Source organism: Ovis canadensis, chromosome 2, assembly GCF_042477335.2.
Source record: "Ovis canadensis isolate MfBH-ARS-UI-01 breed Bighorn chromosome 2, ARS-UI_OviCan_v2, whole genome shotgun sequence".
Taxonomy (NCBI): Eukaryota; Metazoa; Chordata; class Mammalia; order Artiodactyla; family Bovidae; genus Ovis; species Ovis canadensis.
In genome coordinates, this window is record NC_091246.1 from 222,115,927 (window position 1) to 222,134,406 (window position 18,480).

The 18,480-nt window shown below is 39.1% G+C and overlaps 1 protein-coding gene across 3 annotated transcripts in view; it reads right to left on the bottom strand.

Annotated features, from left to right (window-relative positions):
- BARD1 (BRCA1 associated RING domain 1) overlaps positions 1–18,480 on the bottom strand; it is an 88,994-nt gene that overhangs the window by 16,196 nt on the left and 54,318 nt on the right. For all 3 annotated transcript variants that reach the window (XR_011254674.1, XM_069578279.1, XM_069578280.1), the window contains exon 7: positions 5,344–5,452. Coding sequence is in view for 2 of the 3 variants with exons in the window: in XM_069578279.1 (XP_069434380.1) it covers positions 5,344–5,452 (109 nt within the window). In the remaining variant the exon portion in view is untranslated. The remainder of the gene's footprint in view (positions 1–5,343; positions 5,453–18,480) is intronic.

Sequence of the window (18,480 nt, forward strand, 5' to 3'; positions counted from 1 at the left end):
ATAAAAAATAGACACTGGCACTAATTTCTCATAATTAAGGAAAGCTATTAAAAATAAATAAACAAAATCAAGCAAAGAGCTGTCTGAGCCACATGTTTAATTTGGGGCAGGAGGTGGGAGTGTGGAGGCATTTGAGTTGAGTAAGCGGAGGTCTCAGAATCAGGAGATTCAAAAGCTGTTCAGAAAATAATCCAAAGGGTCAATAATCTGTTTTTAGAGATATTAGATACTATGTACACTGGCATTAAATAAACTTATCTAAGGAATAATTTGATATGAAACTTTTTCTTGGAAAAATTAGTTACTCTGAATTTATCAAAATTAATGAGTTTATAAAAAACAGTTTAAAAAACTACAACAAGAGCAAGAGGGAGTGAGGAAGCATGCCACGTGTACATCTGGCTTCCTACATTTGTTCCTGGTGGAGAAAACTGCTAGCACCAAGGACTTGAAATGGGGACGTGTCTGAGGGATTCAAGAAACAGCAAGGCAGCCTATGTGGCTGAAAGAGGTGAGTGAAAGGGAGACTGATGCTATTTGGCAAAGATTTTGTCTTTAGTGAGTATACACAAAGAAACAACTCTTTAAAACTTAAGGAATTGTTACCGTTCATGATCATTTCCTTAGCCAAGTATCTACCATTAAGAGAGTAAATAACGATACTCACTCACGGGCAGTGTCCATGTGACAGGCAGAAAGTGTAGGTTTCTTACATTTAACAAAAACACAAGAGTAACTGGAAGGCTAAATTAAGAGGAAGATTGCCACTCTCAGATTCCAATAATACCATTAACATATCTTTATTTTTGACACATCTAAAATAATCCTTTTCCCGTTTCTAACATAAAAGAAATATTGGCAAATGACAACTTAGTTACATTATGTTCTGCCAGCAGAATCCAAGTCCAAACGAATAGAGTAAGGATCAATTTATAGTTAAGTACAATAGGACCGAATCAATACTGACCTAAAATTTTCTTAATATTCTGAATTCACTCAACTTCTAATTGATCTATTGGGGGGAAAAATTGTGGGTTTTTTTTTTTTTTTTTCTCCTGTGGTGCGCTAACCCTGACCAAATCACACTACATATCAGTTTTCTCATTTATAAAACAAGGAAATTAAACTGCTGATTTCTAGGTTCTCTTCCAGGTCTATAGGTAGGGCACACTTCCAAGGCTGATGCCTGGAGCAAGAAGATTAAGAGTTTTCAAAGAATAAGGGCAACCAGCCTGTGATAGCATCTACTGTTCTTCAGTTGCTCAGTCATGTCCAGCACTTTGCGACCCCAGGGACTGACTGCAGCACGCCAGGCTTCCATGTCCTTCATTGTCACCTGGAGTCTGCACATACCCATGTCTACTGTGATGATGATGCCAGCCAGCTCTCTTATCCTCTGCTGCCCCCTTCTCGTCTTGTCCTCAATCTTTCTCAGCATCAGGGTCTTTTCCAATGAGTTGGCTCTTTGCATCACATGGCCAAGGTATTGCAGCTTCAGGATCAGTCCCTTCAGTGAATATTCAGGGTTGATTTCCTTTTAGTTTCAGTTCAGTCGCTCAGTCATGTCTGACTCTTAGTGACTCCACGGACTGCAGACTGACTGGTTTGTTCTCCTTGTTGTCTGAGACTCTCAGTCTTCTCCAGCACCACACTTCAAAAGCATCAATTCTTCGGTGCTCAGCCTTCTTCATGGTCCAACATTCACATCTGTACATGACTACTGTAAAAACTATAGCTTTGACTAGATGGACCTTTGTTGGTAAAGTGATGTCTCTGCTTTTTAATACACTGTCTAGGTTTATTACAGCTTTTCTTCCAAGGAGCAAGTGTCTTTTAATTTCATGGCTGCAGTCACCATTTGCAGTGATTCTGGAGCCCAAGAAACAACCACCTCAAAAAATAAACACCTTCAATTACCTCCTTATCTTAAACAATCAGGTCAATCACTACCCTGCTGCCCTTACTGGACAAGAAGCCTTCTCTGAACAGTTCTAGATCTCAGTTTACCCTTTTCTCTCATTCTCGCCCATCTGAGCAGTTAAGATACACTGAGTCCATCACCCCTCTCTCTTTAAAGCCTCTCATCTTCACTTCATACCCCCATCCCCAACACCACTTGTAGTTCCAATCCTCTCCACTTCACATGGACACACAACAGCCTCCTCACCAGTCTTCAGTCCCAGCCCACCCTCACTATCCCCCAGAGTCCCATTCTACTGAGGGTGCCTCACTAACTGGGGAATAAAGTCTCTGTTCCTCCACAGAGAGCTCAAGGTCTTTCACAATCTGATCCCAACCCAGGTCTTTACTTCCAATTTCTCTTTAATGCACCTCATGCTCCTCTCACACTAAATTCTAGTTTCTCAAATTTCTAAGGTCCTTTATGTCTCCTTGTCTCTGAGCAGCTGTTCCTTAGATCTAGGCTTCTATTTCTGCTTCGTGTACCTGACTGCAGTGGGCAATGAAAATCCATTCCTCACGCCCTCTAGACTCTAGTAGAGTCCCAATTCTGTTCAGATCTTCAAAGACTGACCCTACCTTCAACCACAATGTATGTCAAAAGTAATTATGTGACCAGTTCTGACCAATAAGACATCAGAGGAAGTTCATTGAAGGCTTCTGGGAAAGGTTTCAGTCCTAATGCTGGACACTGTTGTATCTGGAATTGTGGCAATCACCCTACAATCACCAGGAGGGAGATTAGTGAGGACACAGCCACCACACTGAAGATAGTGAAGCAGAAGAACAGAAAGAATTTAGATCTTTGGTGCAGCCTTGTAATTGCTAAGCCAAATTATAACAAGAGCTGTGGTATACTAAGATTATTTAAGAGAATACACTCTTTAAGTATTTGAATGAATGTTTTCTGTTATTTGCAGCCAATATAACACAGTATTATATATCTTGCTAAAACTTGTACCTTTAAAGGCTTACTTAGACATCATGTTACCTTCTCTTCCGATCCCTCCTAAAATCAGCTTCTTTCTTTAAGACTCTACTATATATTTGTATGGCATCTATTACAAATTCACTGCAGTGTATATTAATTTTTTTTACATCCATATTCCCGACTAAACTACAGGTTCCTAAGAAATAGGCATTCTTTCCACAAGGCAGCAAATGGCACCCACATCTCCTCCATTGCTAAAGTAAAAAGCAGAAGTGTTAGTCGCTCAGTGGGGTTTGACTCTTTGCGATCCTATGGACTATAACCCGCAGGCTCCTCTGTCCATGGAATTCTTCAGGTAAGAATACTGGACTGTGTTGCCATTTCCTACTCCAGGGGATCTTCCTGACCTAGGGACCAAACCTGGGTCTCCCATACTGCAGGTAGATTCTTTACCATCTGAGAAAACAGTGAAGCCTAAGTCATATTAATTCTACTCTTTCTCCACACTTCGCCTATAATCTATCCAAAAGTTCTGTTGGCACTAACTCAAAAATACATACCAATCTCATTACTTCTCACAGCTTCCATTGCTGTTCCCTTAATCCAGGTCATCATGGTCTCTCTCTCTTCTTTACCAAGAAAGAGTCCAAGTAATCTCCCTGCTGCCATTCTTGCTGCTGCCTCATCTTCTGATTAGAAGCTGCCAGAGTGAACTTTCTAAAGTATAAATCAGATTATACCATTCCTTGCTTTAAATTCTTTCAGTGGTTTTCCCATTACTCTTAGACATGCCCTGTGCCAGAGCCTTTGACTGTGTGGATCACAATAAACTGGAAAATTCTGAAAGAGATGGGAATACGAGACCACCGGACCTGCCTCTTGAGAAACCTATACGCAGGTCAGGAAGCAACAGTTAAAACCGGACATGGAACAACAGACTGGTTCCAAATAGGAAAAGGAGTACGTCAAGGCTGTATATTGTCACCCTGCTTATTTAACTTCTATGCAGAGTACATCATGAGAAACACTGGGCTGGAGGAAGCACAAGCTGGAATCAAGATTGCTGGGAAAAATTTCAATAACCTCAGGCATGCAGATGACACTACCTTTACGGCAGAAAGTGAAGAACAACTAAAGAGCCTCTTGATGAAAGTGAAAGAGGAGAGTGAAAATGTTGGCTTAACGCTCAACATTCAGAAAATGAAGATCATGGCATCTGGTCCCATCACTTCATGGCAAATAGACAGGGAAACAGTGGAAACAGTGTCAGACTTTATTTTTTTGGGCTCCAAAATCACTGCAGATGGTGATTGCAGCCATGAAATTAAAAGATGCTTACTCTTTGGAAGGAAAGTTATGACCAACCTAGACAGCATATTAAAAAGCAGAGACATTACTTTGCCAACAAAGGTCTGTCTAGTCAAGGCTATGGTTTATCCAGTGGTCATGTATGGATGTGTGAGTTGGACTGTGAAGAAAGCTGAGTGCTGAAGAATTGATGCTTTTGAACTGTGGTGTTGGAGAACACTCTTGAGAGTCCCTTGGACTGCAAGGAGATCCAATCAGTCCATCCTAAAGGAGATCAGTCCTGGGTGTTCACTGGAAGGACTGATGCTGAAGCTGAAACTCCAATTCTTTGGCCACCTGATGTAAAGAGCTGACCCACTGGAAAAGCCCCTGATGCTGGGAGGGATAGGGGGTAGGAGGAGAAGGGAACGACAGAGGATGAGATGGTTGGATGGGATCACCGACTCGATGGACATGGGTTTGGGTGGACTCTGGGAGTTAGTGATGGACAGGGAGGCCTGGCATGCCGCGGTACATGGGGTCGCAAAGAGTTGGACACGACTGAGCGACTGAACTGAACTGAGTCACCAGTAATAATGACTTTCTCTCTAACCTTCAAACACACCAAGGTCACCCACTGAGGGACCTACACACTTGCTGTTCCCCCTGCTAGAACACTTGTCCTCCAGACATTCACCTGGGTGCTCCCTTGACATCAATCAGGTTTCCGACCAAATATCAGATGTTTAAAGGCTCTCCTGGATGACCCAGGTAAAATGGTACCTTTCTTGAAGCCCACAACCTCCAGTCTAGTTACACTTTATAAAGTCTTCTTCAAAGAACTCATTTGTAAGTTTCAAAAATTATTTCATTTATATTAGTATATATATCAACAGTCTGTATCTTTCCTAGCTCTCATTAGAAAGTATACTTCTTGAGAATAAGAGTTCTATCAGTCATATTTACTGCTATATGAATGCTACCTAATATATGGAGGGGGGAAAACAATAAATATTTGTTGATTTATTCTGATTATGTCTTTGAAATCACAACAGCTACTTTATAGAAAGTGCTCAACTGGTGAATGAAAGCAGTTCACTAACTAGAAATTTTATAACCAATTTAAATAAAACACATAAATGTCCCAAGGCTACATCCATACTCACTACTGAGCAATGGCTGATTGATGAGGACGCCTTCTTCTCCGGTAGCAGCAACAGTGATTTCATATCTTTACTGTCTGCATAATCCACAGGCCGCAGACCAAATATGTTGCTGGTAAAATAAGTACAGATGGGTTTAAGTAAATAAAATGTGCGATCTGATTTTTAAATAAATGAATACACTAGCGGAACAATTTTTTCAACTTCCCTAATAAGACACAATTTTTTGAAAATAAATGACTAAAGAATTCATATAAGGCATAAGAATCAAGAACTACAATCTGCTGAAAAATAGAAAAAATATGTGAAAATAGAAAAAAAGATGTGAAATTTCAATTTAACACCAGACCATTATAGGAACTATTCTTAACTGAATATATTGTTACTTAAACATGATTTTTTTTTTTCACAACTCCGTACTGGTATTCAAATTCTTATTTGAAAATATAGCTTCATAATCATTAATCACTATGGGCTGATTACATGCTTCCAAATGCAAATAAAAATCACTTACTATAGCTGTTACAGGCTCTGTAGTCTATATAAACAAATACAAAAATTAGACAAATTCACAAGATAGGTATTTAGATTCACTAGAAGGAAAACTATGCCACATGACAATTTAATAAAGTAGTAAACAGGGCATTTTAAAATTAATTTTTAATGTGTATGTACACTACAATCTATAATAATTACAGCCATCACAGAATAAACTGATGGAGTTCAGAAAGCGACCCAGACTTCCCTGCTGCACTAATTTGAGAGTCACAGAACATTACAATGCAAGAGACCTCAGACACATGATATGGCTGTTACTTCACTGAAAGAAAGCTTCCACTGACTTGACAAAGGTCTCACTTTCCTTCTATTCTTTCTAACAATATTCCATATCGCCCATATTTCAATAAGGACACTGTTAAAATTACAGCACTTTGTCTAATAGTCTACTTCTTTACATACAGTTTCAAAATGATTTTAATGCATTATATCATGGCAGAAAACTTTTCTAAACTGAACCTGTCTTTTGAAACCTTCTCTGGTTTTCAGAGTACGGGATATCCATACAGCAGTCATTATTGTTCATGTAAAAAAAATGCAATGTGTTAAATAGGATATAAAATTATAAACTTGGTAAAATATGAGCTTTTAAATTTGTATCAAACATGCAGGAAAAGATCTGCATGGAAACAGGGAAACATTAAGAGGGAGAGAAATGAAGGTGTCAAATCTGAGAGCGCAGGGATGAGAGATACGAGCACCTACTGGGTTTAGAGTCAAGGTCATTAATGATCTTAGAGAAAGCTGTTTTGATGGTAGATTGGGAAAAGAAATGAACCACAGCAAATGTTTCTCTAATGACTGCTATTCACGACTATCAGGCTCAGTCACTCTTTCTCCTTGGGCAAGTGCTATGTAAACTCTGATCAACGTGTATTCTCAGATTCCCTTACATGCTCAAGTCTTATAGCATGTGTCTTTCTTCTGGCAATAGTTTTTCTCAAACCAAAGTATAATACAATCATCTGTATTTCAACTTTCTGACTACAAAAAGAATGACACCAGTTATTGCACTGGAAATTGGGTCCTCCCAAATTATTATACATTTAAAGCAGAAGCGGGAGCTTCCCTTGTGGCTCAGCTGGTAAAGAATCTGCCTGCAATGCGGGAGACCTGGGTTCGATCCCTGGGTTGGGAAGATCCCCTGGAGAAGGCAAAGGCTACCCACTCCAGTGTTCTGACCTAGAGAACTTCACGGACTGTATAGTCCATGGGGTTGCAAAGAGTCGGACAGGACTGAGCGACTTTCACTTTCACTCTCAAAGCAGATAAGTTCGTTTTCTTTCAAAAGAGAGCTGATCTCATCTATTACACTTGACATTTCTCAATTTTATTATCTGTTATGCCCATGTACCAAATACACAATCTCCTCACATACATACGTTGTAAGTATGACAATCAAAAAGGAATCAATATGCTAGATCTTCTATCCCCAGATGCAAAAATAAACAAAAAAAGTCACACTATATGCATTAAAAAAATCAATCAGTGCAGACATAGAGACTGTTTATCAAAGACAAATGTAGATTTCTCCAAGGAAATGAAATTTAAGAGCCCAATCAAGTGTACTTTAATGCACAGTAACTACAGCATAATTATTTTATACAAATACAAACTGAAGAGAACCATGACAACATTTAAAAATGTTAAATGAAAGTACTTTCCAAAGAACCAAATCAGCTTAAAAAGGCTTTAAATTAAAAAAAAAAAAAAAAAAGGTCTCTGAACAAGGAAGATGCTTTTACAATTTTTAAAAAACTGCTTCATAAAATGACTAGCAAGATTCTAGTCATTTAGAGTCCTTACTACACAAAGCATACTACCTCAATATTGTTTTTAAACATGTGATTTCTCTTCCTGGATTATCGATGGCTTCTGCTTATACACAATTTGCTAAACGCTTAGCCTTCCTGCATTGCTAATGAACTGGAGAATGGCACATTAAAAATGCTACTGAAATAATCAGTTAACCCTTAGTCCTGCATCATGGGAGATGCAGTCTATTAAATTCTGTCATGATACTGCTTTGCCATGGACCACTGAAATTTGGAATTAGGCACAAGTTTTTATGTGACACCTTCAAAAACCATAGCAAGAGAAGACAGAGCATATGTAAGATTTCTCCTTTATTATGTGGGCACAAAAAAGGCATAAAACTTTTTCCCCAGGATGATATATTTGAATGAATACTTTGCTTACATTTTATGTCAAAAATCAGTTTAAAATATACTTAGATTTACTCTTTTTAAAAAAAAATAGGTAATACATAGAGGAAAAGCCACAAGGGACTGTTGATGTGATCAAGTATTAACTGACGACATGATAAATCAATCGTTCCCCATCACTATATAAGGAAGAAGTGTTTTATGTTTGCTTTAGATTTACTGCAATATCATGGATGCAGAACAAGTATCAATAATTTGCTATTAGAATGGGTTACCAAGGGAGCTTATAGAACAATTTTTTTCCTAAATGTTCTTAAATATAGCATGTTCTTTATTTTCTGACATACTTTAATCTAAAACCTTAACCTTAAAACAGATTATTTTGGAGGAATACATAATACTTAGAAAACACTGTCTTTGCCTGTAATCCTACTGAGGACAAATACTCTTCCAATAGGTAAGTATAAAACTAAAAAGTATTAATCAAGGCACAAATAATGAGGTGAAATGTGAGATGGATTTTACAGGAGGTTAAAAACACACACACACACAAATAAAATGAATTCAAACTCAGGACTAGAAACTAGAATTTGGAAGATGAATGTGAAGGGCTTGTTGGGGGAATAAGCAATGTGATTTATGAAATGGATGGAATTAATGCAGGTTAAAGAGCCTAATTACTTTTTGCTCATGTGTCTAAGCCAAATAGAACATGGAAAATTGAAAACTGTATGCAGGTCAAGAAGCAAGAGTTAGAACCAGACGTGAAACAATGGGCTGGTTCCAAATAGGGAAAGGAGTACGTCAAGGCTGTACACTGTCACTCTGCTTACTTAACTTATATGCAAAGTACATCATGCAAAATGCTGGGGTGGATGAAGCATAAGGTGGAATCAAGGCTGTGAGGAGAAATATCAGTAACCTCAGATATGCAGATGACACCACCCTAATGGCAGAAGTGAAGGGGAAGTAAAGAGCCTCGTGATGAAGGTGAAAGAGGAGAGTGAAAAAGCTGGCTTAAAATTCAACATTCAAGAAATGAAGATCATGGCATCTGGTCCCATCACTTCACAGCAAACAAATATAGGGAAACAATTGAAACAGTGGCAGACTTTATTTTCTTGGGTGCTAAAATCACTGCAGAAGATGACTGCAGACATGAAATTAAAAGATGCCTGCTCCTTGGGAGAAAAGCTATCACCAACCTAGACAGTGTATTAAAAAGCAAAGACGTCACTTTGCTGACAAAGGTCTGTACAGTTAAAGCTATGGTTTTTCCAGTAGTCATGTCCAGACATGAGAGATGGACCATAAAGAAGACAGAGCTCCAAAGAATTGATGCTTTCGAACTGTGGTGCTGGAGAAGACTCTAGAGAATCCCTTGGATTGCAAGTTCATACCAGTCAATCCTAAAGGATGTCAACCCTGACTTCATTGCAAGGACTGACGCCGAAGCTCCAACACTCTGGCCACCTGATGCAGAGCCAACTCACTGGAAAGACCCTGATGCTGGGAAAGACTGAAGGCAAGAGGAAAAGCGGGTGACAGAGGATGATAGGGACATGAGTTTAAGCAAACTCCAGGAGATGATGAAGGACAGGGAACCCTGGAGTGCTGCAGGCTATGGGGCTGCAAAGAGTCAGACATGACTGAGCAACTGAATGTCACAAATAAGGCATAAAGCAACAGTCATCAGAGACAAAGACAGCATGGAGCTGTGAAAGCAGAAAAACATAAATGTCTACTGGCTAAACTATGGGTCAATGTAACACCAGTATAATTAAAACTATTTTCAGAATATAGGAACACATCAACATCTTCAGTGCTGAATTTACACGTAGTGCAGGACGGTATATTAACAACTTTCATATGCACCATTTTTGACAGTTCAGTTCTCTTACGACCTATCAAAGAAATCTCTTTATGATTCAGTGAATGGCAAATGACTACATATAGATAACATACTTTATCAATACTAAATCATAAAAACTGATAAGTAAAACATTTTATATAGTCACTAACCAGGGAAGTATCTTTCTGGTTCCAATTTTTTTTGGTTTCTTCACAACACGTTATATTAGCCAATTTGACCACCTTTTTTCCTCTGATATATTCCTGCTCTATTTCTTTAGTGCTGATTGTAAATAATTTTAAATATATTTCACATAAAAGTTTTGAAGGTACGACTGACGATTTTAAATTTCTCTTCAAAAATTTAGTTTAAAATCTTGACAATCTAAGTGTCCATAAATTACTGCTTTTTTACTACAGAAAAATTAATAAGAAATGTTGGAGGGTCATTGTTGCTGACCTGTAACTGACCGAGGTAAATAGATTCAACACAAAAGTGCATATATGTATTAGTATACATAATGTATATATATCACAACTGGTAATAATCATTTATTTATTTACTTATTTATTTAACACACATAGACTGAGTATATGTGCATGCAGCCTGCCCTCCATTTCCACAGGTTCCATATCCATGGATTCAACTAACAGTGAGTGGATCAAAAACATGAAAGAAGAGAAAGAAAATTTTTTTTAGGAAATTCCAGAAACAAAATGAATTTGTCATGTACTAGCAACTATTTACATAGCATTACACTGTATTAAGTATTATAAGTAATCTAGTGATGCTTTAAAGGACACTGGAGGAAGTGCATGGTGGCACTAGTGGTGAAGAATCTGACTGCCAATGCAGGAGATGCAGAAGACCTGGGTTCAATCCCTGGGTCAGGAAGATACCCTGGAGTAGGAAATGGCAACCCACTCCAGTATTCTTGCCGGGATGATCCCATGGACAGAGGAGCCCCTAGTGGGCTACAAGCTATGGGGTCGCAAAGAGCTGGACACGACTAAAGCAACTTGACACACAGGGGCACGCACATGTGTAAGTTATATGCAAATACCATGCCACTTTATTTAAGGGACCTGAGTACCAGATTTTGGTATCCATGGGGGGACGGTTCCAAGTCCTTTGTGGACACCAAGAGGCAATTCTGTCCACCTAGGGGAAAAGCTACAAACGTCATTTTGTGATCAGTTTGGCAAACAGTCATGCACTCAAGTACTTCTAAGTTCTCTTAGTCACTAAAGAACCAACGAGATAAAAGGGCCTCACAGAGCTCAGTGGGGCAAAAGCCAAGGAAAGAAAACAAGAAGAACTTTAAAGCTTGGTAAAGGTGCATAGACATGAGAAGAGAAACAATAAAAGGAGATACAGAAGTACAATAAGAATCTCCCGGGAGAGAGAAAAGCTTGTGTGAAGGCCTTGACATGAGCTAGTGTGGAAAATGAGAAACACCAAAAAATATAGAGAGAAGACCAAGAAAGAAGAAAAGAGGAAGAAAGACAGAGAAGACAAAGAATGCAGTGTTCTGGAAATGTAAACTGTGACCTGAAACGAAAAGGAAGGAGCTGAAGAGGTGGACTAAGGAACCTGAACAGCTCCCTGAACGGCTATCAGCAGGCGGGAGGCATCAACACAGCAGGACAGCTGAGAGCTGGGGTTATACAACCAGACAGCCTGAATTTAGAAAGCGTCCTGTCTACAATGCAGGAGAACCAAGTTCGATCCCTGGGTTGGCAAGATCCCCTGGAGAAGAAAATGGCAATCCATTCTAGTACTAAAGCCTGGAAAATCCCATGGACAGAGGAGTCTGGTAGGCTACAGTCCACAGGGTCGCAAAGAGTCGGACACAACTGAGCGACTTCACTTTCACTTTTCACTCTGCCACTCAATAGCTGTATGACTTTAGAGGTAGATGGGGAAACAGTGGAAACAGGGTCAGACTTTATTTTTTGGGGCTCCAAAATCACTGCAGATGGTGACTGCAGTCATGAAATTCAAAGACGCTTAATCCTTGGAAGAAAAGTTATGACCAACCTAGATAGTATATTCAGAAGCAGAGACATTACTTTACCGACTAAGGTCTGTCTAGTCAAGGCTATGGTTTTTTCTGTGGTCATGTGTGGATGTGACAGTTGGATTGTGAAGAAGGCTGAGTGCCGAAGAATTGATGCTTTTGAACTGTGGTGTTGGAGGAGACTCTTGAGAGTCCCTTGGACTGCAAGGAGATCCAAGCAGTCCATTCTGAAGGAGATCAACCCTGGGATTTCTTTGGAAGGAATGATGCTAAAGCTGAAGCGCCAGTACTTTGGCCACCTCATGTGAAGAGTTAACTCATTGGAAAAGACTGTGATGGTGGGAGGGATTGGGGGCAGGAGGAGAAGGGGACGACAGAGGATGAGATGGCTGGATGGCATCACGGACTCGATGGATGTGAGTCTGAGTGAACTCCAGGAGATGGTGATGGACAGGCAGGCCTGGCGTGCTGCGATTCATGGGGTCGCAGAGTTGGACACGACTGAGTGACTGAACTGAACTGAACTGAACTGAATCTCCTATGTCTCTTTTCTCATCTGTATGATGAGAATATAACTCACTTTGTAGGATTAATATATATAAGGACCAAATGAATTAATGTATCAAGAGCACTTAAGACAGCACCTGGAAAACAGTAAGAGCTCAATATTTGTTTGTTATTAATATTATCAGATTGGCATTTTTGAGGAGACAAAAACAAAATGAAGATTTGGGAATATAAGTTATATTTCAAGTATTGGCCTCTTCATTTTTCCCCAATTTTATGACATACTTCATGCATGTACAGTAATGACAATATGGATGTGCACTAAAGGGAAAGAAAGACAGAAGCCTGGTTTTTTAGCAACATTAAAACACGTGCAGATTTATGTTGTCCTACATGCTTCCCAGGTGGCTCAGTGGTAAAGAATCTGCCTGACAATGCAGTAGACACAGAAGACACAGGAGATGCAGCTTCAAACCCTGGGATGGGAAGACCCCCTGGATGAGGAAATGGCAACCCATTCTAGTATCCTTACCTGGAAAAGCCCATGGACAGAGGAGCCTGGTGGGCTATAGTCTATGGAGTCACAAAGAGTTGGACATGACTTAGTGACTAAGCACACACACATAGGATACAATACAAGGATAAAAAAAAATGAAAGACACAATCCTCACTCGGATTCTTTCTCATCACTAAGGCTAATAAAAAGAAAGTACTTATTGGAGTGTGTTTTAACATTTCAGCCTTTTTTTCAGGTGTTTAACATTTCAGTTTTACCCCAAAGGCAGAGATCAGAATATAGTATAGGCCTTCAATGTCCTCCCCCTCATGAATGACAGAATAATTAATAAGGACCTACTGTGTAACACAGGGAACTCTTCTCAATGGGAAAAAAATCTAAAAAGGAGTGGTTACATGTATATATTTTGAGCAAACTCTGAAATTCAGTGAAGGACAGAGGAACCTGGTGGGCTACACTTCATGGGGTAGCAAAGAGTCAGATATGACTTAGCCACTGAACAACAAGAAATATGTATATGTTTATTTGATTTACTTGGTTGTACAGCAGAAACTAACACAACATTTTATATCAACTATATTCCAATAAAAACTTAAAAGAAAAAAAGAATGATGAATAGACATGCACCTACAGCTGTCCCGGAGATGAACTTGACCACTAGTACAAGGGGAGAAGGAGAGATGGGCTAATTTAAACTTGCACTTGCACGTATAAATCAGTCTATCCCAAATAACACATGAAAGAGCACTTTTACTAATACTAAACCTATAACATATGACAGGATACCAAGACGGTGCACGATGAAATCCTTTATGAACAACTATGAAACTGCACACACACAGATTTTAATTTTTCAAGTCACTTAATTTGTGATGAAACAAGAAACGGCAGAGAAATTCAAAACAGCAACATGATTCCTAACAGCTATAAAATATAAATTATCTGTTATTGAAGATGAATATTTTAAAAATTAACAACAGTAGTGGAATAAGTCCAATGTATATACTATACTCTAAGAATTCTACATCTTTCAAATGAAAATTCTGTTAATAGCAGTTCAGTTCAGTTCAGGTGCTCAGTCATGTCCGACTCTTTGCGACCCCATGAATTGCAGCACACCAGGCCTCCCTGTCCATCACCAACTCCCAGAGTTCACTCAGGCTCACGTCCATCGAGTCTGTGATGCCATCCAACCATCTCATCCTCGGTCGTCCCCTTCTCCTCCTGCCCCCAATTCCTCCCAGCATCAGTCTTTTCCAATGAGTTAACTCTTCGAAAGAGGTGTCCAAAGTACTGGAGCTTCAGGTTTAGCATCATTCCTTCCAAAGAAATCCCAGGGCTGATCTTCAGAATGGACTGCTTGGATCTCCTTGCAGTCCAAGGGACTCTCAAGAGTCTTCTCCAACACCATAGTTCAAAAGCATCAATTCTTCGGCGCTCAGCCTTCTTCACAGTCCAACTCTCACATCCATACATGACCACAGCAAAAACCATAGCCTTGACTAGACGAACTTTAGTCAGCAAACTAATGTCTCTGTTTTTAAATATACTATCTAGGTTGGTCATAACTTTTCTTCCAAGGAGTAAGCGTCTTTTATTTTCATGGCTGCAATCACCATCTGCAGTGATTTTAGAGCCCAGAAAAATAAAGTCTGACACTGTTTCCCCATCTATTTCCCATGAAGTGATGGGACCGGATACCATGATCTTCGTTTTCTGAATGTTGAGCTTTAAGCCAACTTTTTCACTCTCCTCTTTCACTTCCATCAAGAGGCTTTTTAGTTCCTCTTCACCTTCTGCCATAAGGGTGGTGTCATCTGCATATCTGAGGTAATTGATATTTCTCCCAGCAACCTTGATTCCAGCTTGTGCTTCTTCCAGCCCAGCGTTTCTCATGATGTACACTGCATAGAAGTTAAATAAGCAGGGTGACATTATACAGCCTTGACGTACTCCTTTTCCTATTTGGAACCAGTCTGTTGTTCCATGTCCAGATCTAACTGTCGCATCCTGAGCTGCATACAGATTTCTCAAGAGGCAGGTCAGGTGGTCTGGTATTCCCATCTCTTTCAGAATTTTCCACAATTTATTGTGATCCACACAGTCAAACGCTTTGGCATAGTCAATAAAGCAGAAATAGATGTTTTTCTGGAACTCTCTTGCTTTCTCCATGATCCAGCAGATGTTGGCAATTTGATCTCTGGTTCCTCTGCCTTTTCTAAAACCAGCTTGAACATCAGGAAGTTCACGGTTCATGTATTGCTGAAGCCTGGCTTGGAGAATTTTGAGCATTACTTTACTAGCACGTAAGATGAGTGCAATTGTGCGGTAGTTTGAGCATCCTTTGGCATTGCCTTTCTTTGGGATTGGAAGGAAAACTGACCTTTTCCAGTCCTGTGGCCACTGCTGAGTTTTCCAAATTTGCTGGCATATTGAGTGCAGCACTTTCACAGCCTCATCTTTCAGGATTTGAAACAGCTCAACTGGAATTCTATCACCTCCACTAGCTTTGTTTGCAGTGATGCTTTCTAAGGCCCACTTGACTTCACATTCCAGGATGTCTGGCTCTAGATGAGTGATCACACCATCATGATTATCTGGGTCGTGAAGATCTCTTTGGTACAGTTCTTCTGTGTATTCTTGCCATCTCTTCTTAATATCTTCTGCTTCTGTTAGGTCCAGACCATTTCTGTCCTTTATTGAGCCCATCTTTGCATGAAATGGTCCCTTGGTATCTCTAATTTTCTTGAAGAGATCTCTAGTCTTTCCTATTCTGACCAAGTATCAAATCCTGAACTCTATCTATTTCTGTTAAAACAAACAAACAAACAAAAAACAGCATATGATATGCTCCAAACACTCAACATACTTCTCATGTTTCTGGAATAGTTCTGTTTTAGGTTCACTCTGAGACACATAGAAAGCCGTGGGAAAGGACAGTCTATGAGGTTTTAAACACTTATCAACATATTTCTAAGCAACAAAGAAACACAGAAGATATGAAATTTATTTTCATATATGAAGTTAAAACTAGAACAAATTTTCCCTCCTGGGTAACAATGGGTAAATGTCTCATGCAAAACACAGTAAATTCAGAGCTAAGCTAATTTATCAGTTCAGTTCAGTTCAGTTGCTCAGTTGTGTCAAACTCTTTGCGACCCCATGAACCGCAACACGCCAGGCCTCCCTGTCCATCACCAACTTCCGGAGTCCACCCAAACCCATGCCCATTGAGTCAGTGATGCCATCCAGCCATCTCACCCTCTGTCATTCCCTTCTCCTTCAGCCCTCAATCTTTCCCAGTATAAGTCAGCTCTCTGCATCAGGTGGCCACAGTATTGGAGTTTCAGCTTCAACATCAGTCCCTCCAATGAACAGCCAGGACTGATCTCCTTTAGGATGGACTGGCTGGATCTCCTTGCACTGCAAGGGACTCTCAAGAGTCTTCCCCAACACCACAGTTCAAAAGCATCAATTCTTCAGTGCTCAACTTTCTTTATAGTCCAACTTTCACATCCATACATGACTACTGGAAAAATCATACCCTTCACCAGATGGACCATTGTTGGCAAAGTAATGTCTCTGGTTTATAATATGCTATCTAGGTTGGTCATAACTTTCCTTTGAAGGAGTAGTTCAGTTCAGTAGCTCAGTCATGTCCGACTCTTTGCGACCCCATGAATTGCAGCACGACAGGCCTCCCTGTCCATCACCAACTCCCAGAGTTCACTCAAACTCATGTCCATCGACTCGGTAATGCCATCCAGCCATGTCATCCTCTGTCGTCCCCTTTTCTTCCTGCCCCTAATCCCTCCCAGCATCAGGGTCTTTTCCAATGAGTCGACTCTTTGCATGAGGTGGCCAAAGTACTGGAGTTTCAGTTTCAGTATCAGTCCTTCCAATGAACACCTGATGTCCTTTAGGATGGACTGGTTGGATCTCCTTGCAGTCCAAGGGACTCTCAAGAGTCTTCTCCAACACCACAGTTCAAAAGCATCAATTCTTCAGTGCTCAGCTTTCTTTATAGTCCAAATCTCACATCCATATATGACCACTGGAAAAACCACTGCCTTGACCAGATGGACCTTTGTTTCCAAATTTGCTGGCATATTGAGTGCAGCACTTTCACAGCATCATCTTTTAGGATTTGAAAAAGCAAATTAATACTATATTCAAATGCAAGAGCCATTTGAAAAATGCCAGTTTGCACAGCAAAAGCTCAAAGCACATTATGAAAGTATTCTAAGCAAAATGTGACTATAAGAAAACAGTAAAGAAATAGAATATTAAAATTAAATCAAAATCAAAGATAAAGTAAGAAGTATACATTTATATGGTCTCAGATTTAACTACAAAACAGATAACTTAGTTTCATAGTTCACAGGGACAATTTCAGGATAAATTAAAAGGATAAGAAAAAGTCCATCTTCTCTTTAGTACCTATATTAACCTAGTAGAATATAGGTTAATGTTAATACATTAGAATTTCATTAATTAATTTCATTAATTAATTCAATACATTAAATTCTAATGTTAATACATTAGAATTTCAGAGAGATAACTACTAGTAGTAACCAAATTGAGAGATATTTCCAAATATACTATATGAAAGTGATCAAAATAAATAATGTTATGTCAGGTTGGGGACAAAGGACAGGGAATGAGAAACAGGAAGTAGGGTGGGAATTATTTCTGTTAGATACTCTATTCACATACCCAAGACCAGAGAAGGTGGAAAGCATCCTGGTTATTTTTAAGAACTATAAGTATCATTTTAACATCGAAACCTGAAAGTAAAAAATGGAAGTTAAAAGAACAAATTATTCTAATTTATAGCTATAGATGCAAAATCTTAAATAAATCCTAGGAAACTAATACGAACTATTTGTGTAAAGATTAACACAATACACTAAGTTTATCCCAACAATGCAACATGGAGTAATATTTTTAAATGTGGTAGTAACATCAACAGGCAAAAAGTGCAAGATCATCTCAAAATCACTTAATAAAATAAAATCCAGTCTTGTTTAAAAATGGTAAAATAACCGGAAGGAAAATCTTTTTTTAAAATTGAAGTGTAGGTGACTTACAATGTGCTAGTTGCTGGTATATAGCAAAGTGATTCAGTTATACACACATACATACATTTATAAATACATACACATATACACACACACACACACACACACACATATATATATATATATATTCTTTTTCATATTCTTTTACCCTATGGTTAATTACAGGATATTGATTACAGGAGTTCCCTGTGCTACACAGTAGGACCTTGCTCTTTATTTTATATACAGTGGTTTGTATCTGCTAATCCCAAACTCCTGATTTATTCCTCTCTTACCCCCACTGCCCTTTGATAACCATAAGTTTGTTTTCTATGTCTGTCTGTTTCTGTTTCATAAATAAGTTCATTTGTATCATATTTTAGATTTCACATGTAAGTGATATCATATGCTATTTGTCTGTTTCCTTCTGATTTACTCAGTATGATAATCTCTGCTGTGAT